This window comes from Sinocyclocheilus rhinocerous, unplaced genomic scaffold, assembly GCF_001515625.1.
Source record: "Sinocyclocheilus rhinocerous isolate Xijiao unplaced genomic scaffold, SAMN03320098_v1.1 scaffold805, whole genome shotgun sequence".
Classification (NCBI taxonomy): domain Eukaryota; kingdom Metazoa; phylum Chordata; class Actinopteri; order Cypriniformes; family Cyprinidae; genus Sinocyclocheilus; species Sinocyclocheilus rhinocerous.
In genome coordinates, this window is record NW_015646430.1 from 243,354 (window position 1) to 251,187 (window position 7,834).

The window sequence follows — 7,834 nt, forward strand, 5'->3', positions numbered from 1 at the left end:
TATAGACCGCTACTTTGAGCATTTATCACTGAGAACTGGTTACTGAATTTGGCTTGCAAACTCTACACTGCAAAAAATAGTTTTTAATAAGTTTCTACATAGTCTTTTTGCCTTGTTTTCCAGTTAAAATATCAAAAAATTCTTTAAACAAGGTGAAATTACTTGAGAAGCAACACTGCGTGGTCTTACAGCACTGCAGATTTCATATTTTTATACTGTAAGTGTAAAAGTTAAAAACAAGTTAACAAATCTGCTAGTGCATTAATAAATATTTATATATAATATTTTTATATTTTAAAAGCAAGACAAAATAAATTAGCAATGTGATCTCAAAATGGATCAGATTAAACAGCAATAATCAAAAGTCTGGCTAAACTAGATTGTAATTAGTCTCTGATAGTGTTTGGTTTGATTTGAAGCCCGAGCGCACCTTCTCTAACGAGTCTCCAGGGGCTGAAGAAGGTCTGATGGAGGCTCAGAGAGGAGAAGCGCTGGTGTTCCTGGAAGCTCTCGTTGAGCCTCCTGAGCCGCGGTGAGATGGTCACGTGACCGAAGCGAAACGCGGCCGTGGCGAACACGTTTGACACCGAAGGGTTCACAGAGTCGTTATAGCCCGCGTACGGCCCGAGATACTCATCAAACGCTTCCCGACCCATGATCTTGGGAACGTAGTCTCTCATGGTTATGATCTGCAGGAACAACAATATCAAGAGTCAATCAGTATCTCCTTTACAAAACCTAGTGAGCTGCCTTGTTGTCACTGAAATTGCTAGTACATTTCACAAGTAATTACAAAGAAATGGCCAGTAATGCATTGAATTAAACATGACATTTTGAAGTTGAAAGACTGAAAAAAAATATGTTCTTGTAAAACATACTCGAATAATGCTTCATAAAGACTCACCATGAAGTCCAACCGAGTTAATATGCTGCCAAACTAATGACACAATACACTAAAAAACATAATGCATACACAGTGCACACAAATATTGGCTAAAAAATACCGTTTTAATCAGACTAAACTATTTTTATTGATATTTTCAGTACTAACTAACATAAAGAGTATTTATGATCATTTCTCTTGCTTTATCTGCCATTTTGGCAGTGATATTTCATTATTATTTATATACAGTATTATTTAATCTTTTAAGTATTAGTATTTCTTTTTATATTTCCAGTTTTCATTTTAGTTTTAGTAATTTGGTCATTTTTATTAGTTTTTGTTTTTTCTAGAAATTGTATTTAGCTATCATTTAATTTTTATTTCAGTTTTAGTAATTTAATTGTAATATATATATATATATATATATATATATATAATTGTAGTATGATATTAGATATTAAATATGATTATTAATATATCAATTATATTAATAATCATATTATTCAACTACAACTTATTTCAGTTTTTCATTTAATATTTATATTCTATTTTATGTCATCTTTATTTAATTTCAATTAACAAAAACAATTTGTTTATTTATTTTATTGCATCCTAATAATCATAACATTACTTATGACCTTTAGTAATTAATTTTATACAGGTTAAGGAAAACAAACAAACAAAAGTTTTAGTTTTAGTAATTTTAGTACTTCAACTTTAAACTTATTTCAGTTTTCCTTTTAATATTAATATTGAATTTAATGTAATTTAATTTACATTAAATTAATTATTTTATTTTATTTTATTTTAGTTATTCAATTGCATCATAACAATCATAACATGTCTTATATATGACCTTATTTAGTGATTACTTTTATGCAGGTTAAAAAAAAAATTAAAAATAGTTTTAGTAGTTGCTAAGCCATTTAATATTTATATTTTATGTCAGCTTTATTTTAATTAACAAATACACATTTTAGGTATGATTTATCTGTTTCATTTTATTTATTTTATTGCTTCACAACATAATATGAATTAAATACATCATTATTTTGTGATGAATTTTACACAGACCGAGGAAAGAAAGAATAAAACAACAACAACAAAAAAGGTTTAATTTATTTTTTATTTCAGTTTTAGTTTTAATAATTTCAGTACTTTAATACTTATTTCAGTTAGTTGCCAAGCCAACATTTAGATCTTTTATTTAATTGTTATTGTTTAAGTTTCAGCTTTATTGCAATTAATAAATATTAGTGCTGTCAAACGATTAATCACGATTAATCGCATCCAAAATAAACATTTTTGTTTACATAATATATATGTGTGTACTTTGAATATTTATTATGTGTATATAAATACACACACATACAGTATATATTTTGAAAATATGTACATGTATTTACATGTATATATTAATATAATTTATATATATATACTATATACTATATATAGTATATAGTATATATACTATATACTATAATTTATATATTATATACAAATATATTTAATATATAAACATAACATATTTTTCCAAAATATATACATGCATGTGTGTGTATTTATATATACATAATAAATATGCACAGTACACACACCTATATATTATGTGCACAAAAACTTTTATGTTTTTTTAAATATTTTTTTTATTGCAGCATCTCTCACAAAACTGCAGATTTTGTGTGAGATGCTGATTCGGGATGTCCTGTGCCTGGAGATAAGATGAGATCGTGTGGCTCATTCTCCCTGTGATGCGCCTCTAAAATTCATTCCGTCTTATCGCTGTTTATGAAAATAGTCCAGCGTTTCACCTCGAGAAGCGCGGCGTCCCACACAGAGATGTTTCACAAGCGTGTCTGACTGACGGCAGGCCCTCCACAGAGGAGACGTTTAAATTAAACCCGCTGTCCGTAAAAGTGCAGCACTGGAAACTGTTTTTACTGCTTGTGTGAAGTCGGCCCCTGCGGGACGTTGTTAAAACACTGCACTCCGTTTGATGTGTGCCATTTCCATGGCTTCTGTACTGCTTTAGAGTCACTTTAATTCAGGGAGCCGATGCTTGTGCGAGCCATCAAATGTGTCTTTGATTCGGCGAGGGCCGCTCGGAAAGGACGAGGGCTTTACTTCCACGCCTCGAGGCCTTTAATCCCTGAATCTCTTCTCTGCCCAGTGCGGCGAATCTGCTTTTCTGTCTGTCTGACACAGATTGATCTGATTCTGCTGGTCGAAATGAAGTGATGCCGCCACATTCATCAGGTTAATGGTTTAAGTGCATTCAAAAACTCATTTATAAACCATGCTGCATCATATTTGCTGAATGAAATCCAAGTTTCTTAATAATTTTTGGGTGCTGATTTCAAAACTTGTGGCTGTTTTACTTGAGCATGTCACACTTTCTTACAAAATATGTGCATTTGTAGCATTTTTGCTTTTAAAAACAATCAAAAAATAAATATAACTATATATGACAAAATAATTTTTTTAATATTTATTTCAGTTTTAGCTTCAGTAATTTTAGTAGTTCAACTTTAACTAAAGTTATTTGCCAAGCCAACATCTCAATTTTTTAAGTTTACCATTTAAAATTTATATTTTATGTTAGCTATATTTGCATTAAAAATATGCTTTTTTTAAGTATGTTTTACTTATTTTATTGCATCACAACATAACATGAATTATATATAACCTTATTTGGTGATGAAATATACACAGGTTATATTAATAAACATTAATTAATTAAAATAAAATAAAAAGGCATTTTAGTACTTGAGTTTTTTTCATTTATAAAACATATATAAAATAAACTAACAAAAACAAAATATGAAAAATCTAGTCAGCAAGGCAACATTTCTCATATTAATTTAGGTTACTTGATGTAGTAATATAATTAAAACTGAAATAAAAATGTATAAAACAATATAAAAACCTAAGAATAAAAATCTTCATTCTTATTTTGTGGAAAAAAAAACTGTACATGATGACTGTAAATGACAAATATATATATATAAAAATATAATATATATAAAAACTAGTTGCCAAGGCAATATTTCTTATTTTCTTTTAGTTTAAACTGATATATTAAAATAACTAAAACTGAAATAAAAATTAATGTCAAACTATATAAAAACCTAAGAATAAAAATCTTCATTCTTATTTTACGAAGAAGAAAAAAAAACCTGTATGTGATCAACATTTTTTAAATAAAATGTAACAAAAAATATTTAAGGAAAATAGTTGCCAAGACAACATTTCTCATTTTCATTTAGTTTAACTTGATGTACTAAAATAACTAAAACTGGAAAGGGGAAAAAAACTATATAAAAAAAAAAGAAAAAATACAAAAACACTCAACAAAGTGACTAAAACTTTAAAATTAAAATGAAAAATATATATACAGTAAAAATAAAAACTAATTTAATAAACAAAAATAAAAACTATAATAGTATCTCAGTAATACTAAAATAACAGCTGTTTAACCAGCTGTCAGACAAACTGCTGCAACAGACTGCAGTACAAACAGAACGGAGTTTCAACGCCTAAAGCACAAAATGTTTCTGAAGCTGTAGATAAGGCTTTAATTGGACGCTTTCAGACAAGAGAAAAGCTCAGTGCAGTATGTGAGTGAGAGCAGCGCCGCCGAGGGACTAACCGCTTTAACTAGTCTGTCAATAACCGGGTAAACACGCTCAGATCCTGATCACTGAATGGTCCACTTTATAGACATTTTCATTTTGTGCAGCCCGAATGGTTGCTGCCTCCAGCACAGTTAACCAGATTTATGGTATATTTGAATTAAAATATTATTTCTGAATACTGATTCACCCAAAAGAGAGTCTGTGATGCATGAAAAACTGTGATGCATGAACAGATAATGCAGGAATAAATAACAGCACTATAACTAGATGACTAGCATTTGATGACAAACTTTGATGTTGGCTTATATATATATATATATATATATATAAATTTGAAAAGCTTGAAGTTTGAAGATTTTACTCAAAATCAATAAAATGTGGTTAACATGATTTAACACATTGCTAGCATGATTTAACACATTGCTAGCATGTTTCTAGCATGATTTAACACATTGTAAACATGATTTAACACATTGCTAGCATGATTTAACACATTGCTAGCACGTTTCTAGCATGATTTAACACACTGTTAACATTACTTAACACATTGCTAGCATGATTTAACACATTGCTAGCACGTTTCTAGCATGATTTAACACACTGTTAACATTACTTAACACATTGCTAGCATGTTTCTAGCATGATTTAACACATTGTTAACATGTTTTAGCATGTAGCATGTTTCTACCATTTTAACACTTTGATAGCATGATTTAGCACATTGTTAGTGTAGCCGGGTAAGGTATAGCCCAGGTATGATTGGCTGATGTCATGCCAGCCTGTGAACCTATCAGTGTCCCTACTCCTTTTTGATTGGTTAACATGGTTTAAATCCTATGAACCTATCAGTGTTGGCATTTGATAATATAAAAAGGGAAGGGTTTGATTACTCGGGATGCATCATCCTTGGTATTAGACCTTTGTGGAAGGACGTCATTATGAACAAGGGATGGGGCTTGGTGCATCCTCCTGTTGTGTTTTAGCAGTTAAGCCTTTTTCAGCATGCTAGTGGCCGTGGTCTTGCGTGATGAGCTACCATGCATTTTGCTACATGCAGGTGTAACTGCACATCCAGGGGTTTCCAGTAACTTGGTTGGAGACGAATGTACATCAGTGATGTGACTGCACTGCTGCTTTGTTTGTAGTGTTTGTTGGTTGACTGTTTTAACTTTGTCTGTCTTGGTCTTATTTTGGTTAACTTGGTTTGTATGGGTTCTCTTTTATTCATTCATGAGCAGCCATTCATTAACTTGTGTGAGTTAGCAGGGAGACAAGCAAGACATTTGGCCTTGGTCGGCCATTTTGTTCCTCCTGTTGGTGCAGACGACTGCTCATTTTTATTTGTTTTCTTTTTTTGTTTGTCTTTCTTTGTACAAGTAGTTGTCGAATCTGTGTTTGTGTACGCCTTTTTGGAGTAGATTGTTCTGTTGTGGTATGAAAGTGAGTTTTGTGTGTATAAATAAATGGCTTAATTTTTATACTTTACCTATGTCTCCATGCTCACCCTGCCTTTGGCAACGAACCTGTGTGCCCTTGTATAGGGTTATGTCCCGGTATATTCCGGGTGGCGTAGTCGATTTGTATCCATTGGTGTTGGTAATTTCCCCTACCTGACCACTTATTGCCACATTAGCATTTTTAGATGGTGCTAGCATGATTTAGAACGTTGCTAACATGTTTTAACATATCCCTTACATGATTACACATTGCTAGCATGTTTTAACACATCGCTAGCATATTTTAACATGTTGGCAACATGATTTAGCATGTTGATATGTTTCAAGCATGATTTAACACATGGATGGCAAGATTTAGGGCGAATTCCAAACGGAAGTGAGCATCCCTATGCCCTACTCCCTTCGAAGGTCAGAGCCCTTGAAGTGTGTTCTTTGAAGGGTGTAAGGAATTACTGTCTCGTATAAGCGTTTGGGACTCCCTTGGCGAAGGGAATGACTGACCAAATATTACCTTGACAACGCTGCGTGTGTGTGCCGCATTCAGCACTCCATCAGTTGTTGCAAATATATATTTCTTCTCATTATTATTATTATTATTTTATTCAAATATTGTCTAATTGTGTCTTATTTACTATTAAGCTTATTCAAACTAAACTTGCTTAAACTTGCTTACACTACCATCTTAATATTTCTGAAGAAAAATATTTTGTATTACATTAAAATAAAGATAAATAAATTAAAATTGAATTAGCCTATTCTACTTACATTTGTGTCGAAATCAACCACATATTTGCTTTAAAATGCGTCGCAAGATCTCCTAACTGAAGATCACATGATCACAACCGGAAATCACTTCCGTGAAGTGACCATCGCTTGTTCCCTTCGCTAACGGACTTCTGGAAGGGCCCTTCGCGAAGGGATTCAGTTGTTCACTTTCGTTTGGAATGTCCCTACAAATGGCGTCCCCTTCCCGAAGTGCCCTTCAAGGGCGCAAAAACGCCGTTTGGAATTCGCCCTTAGCATGTTGATAGCATGTTTCTAGGATGATTTTGCACATTGATAACATGATTCTAGCACGCTTTAGCATGTTGTCCTATTATAGCCGTTAAGCTTTGCTAATGCTAGACAGCTTATACTCATGTTATTGTACAAAAGTTTTGACCCCCTCAATTAAATGTCTATTATGGGACTTTTTGTCATTTTGATCGTCTGTTTAAAGGGGTCATTTGATGCTGCTAAAAAAAACATTATTTGGTGTAATGAAATGTGTTTATGCAGTTTAAGGTTCAAAAAACACATTATTTTCCACATACTGTACATTATAGTTTCTCCTCTATGCCCCGCCTTTCTGAAACGCGTCGATTTTTACAAAGCTCATCGGTCTGAAAAGCAAGGTGTGCTCGTGCGTTGTGATACCTCAAGCGTGTGACGGAAATGTTACGCCCCTTAACATACTGTGATGCCCTGTCCGGCCTGTCCGGCCGGACAAAAACATTAAAACCCATTATAAACGAGGCATTTGTTGCATCCAGTGGGGACATAATTACGGATTATAATGACTTATACTGTCTTTTTACGTGTTGCGTTGCATCGCGCCGCGTAAACATAAAACCATGTCTGCATTTGTGATCAGAGAAATGACAAACAACAAGCGCTACTCTACACTGCTCAAAACTCACGTTTGAATCATCAGTGGCAAATCCTTTAAATGAAAACATACTTACAGTCTGTGAGTCAGAACAGCCGGCATTGTAGTCTACTCTACCAGGATCAGGAAACAGTCCTCATTAAAATGCGCTGGACACATCTGAATATTTGGGTTGAACTATTCTGGAACAGTGTTGTAAATGCAACTTAAC

At 32.8% G+C, this 7,834-nt stretch overlaps 1 protein-coding gene across 1 annotated transcript in view; it reads right to left on the bottom strand.

Annotated features, from left to right (window-relative positions):
* Nucleotides 1-7,834, bottom strand: part of tpo (thyroid peroxidase) — a 40,881-nt gene that overhangs the window by 11,471 nt on the left and 21,576 nt on the right. Inside the window, exon 8 of the mRNA XM_016511883.1 lies at nt 431-700. Coding sequence (XP_016367369.1) covers nt 431-700 — 270 coding nt within the window. The remainder of the gene's footprint in view (nt 1-430; nt 701-7,834) is intronic.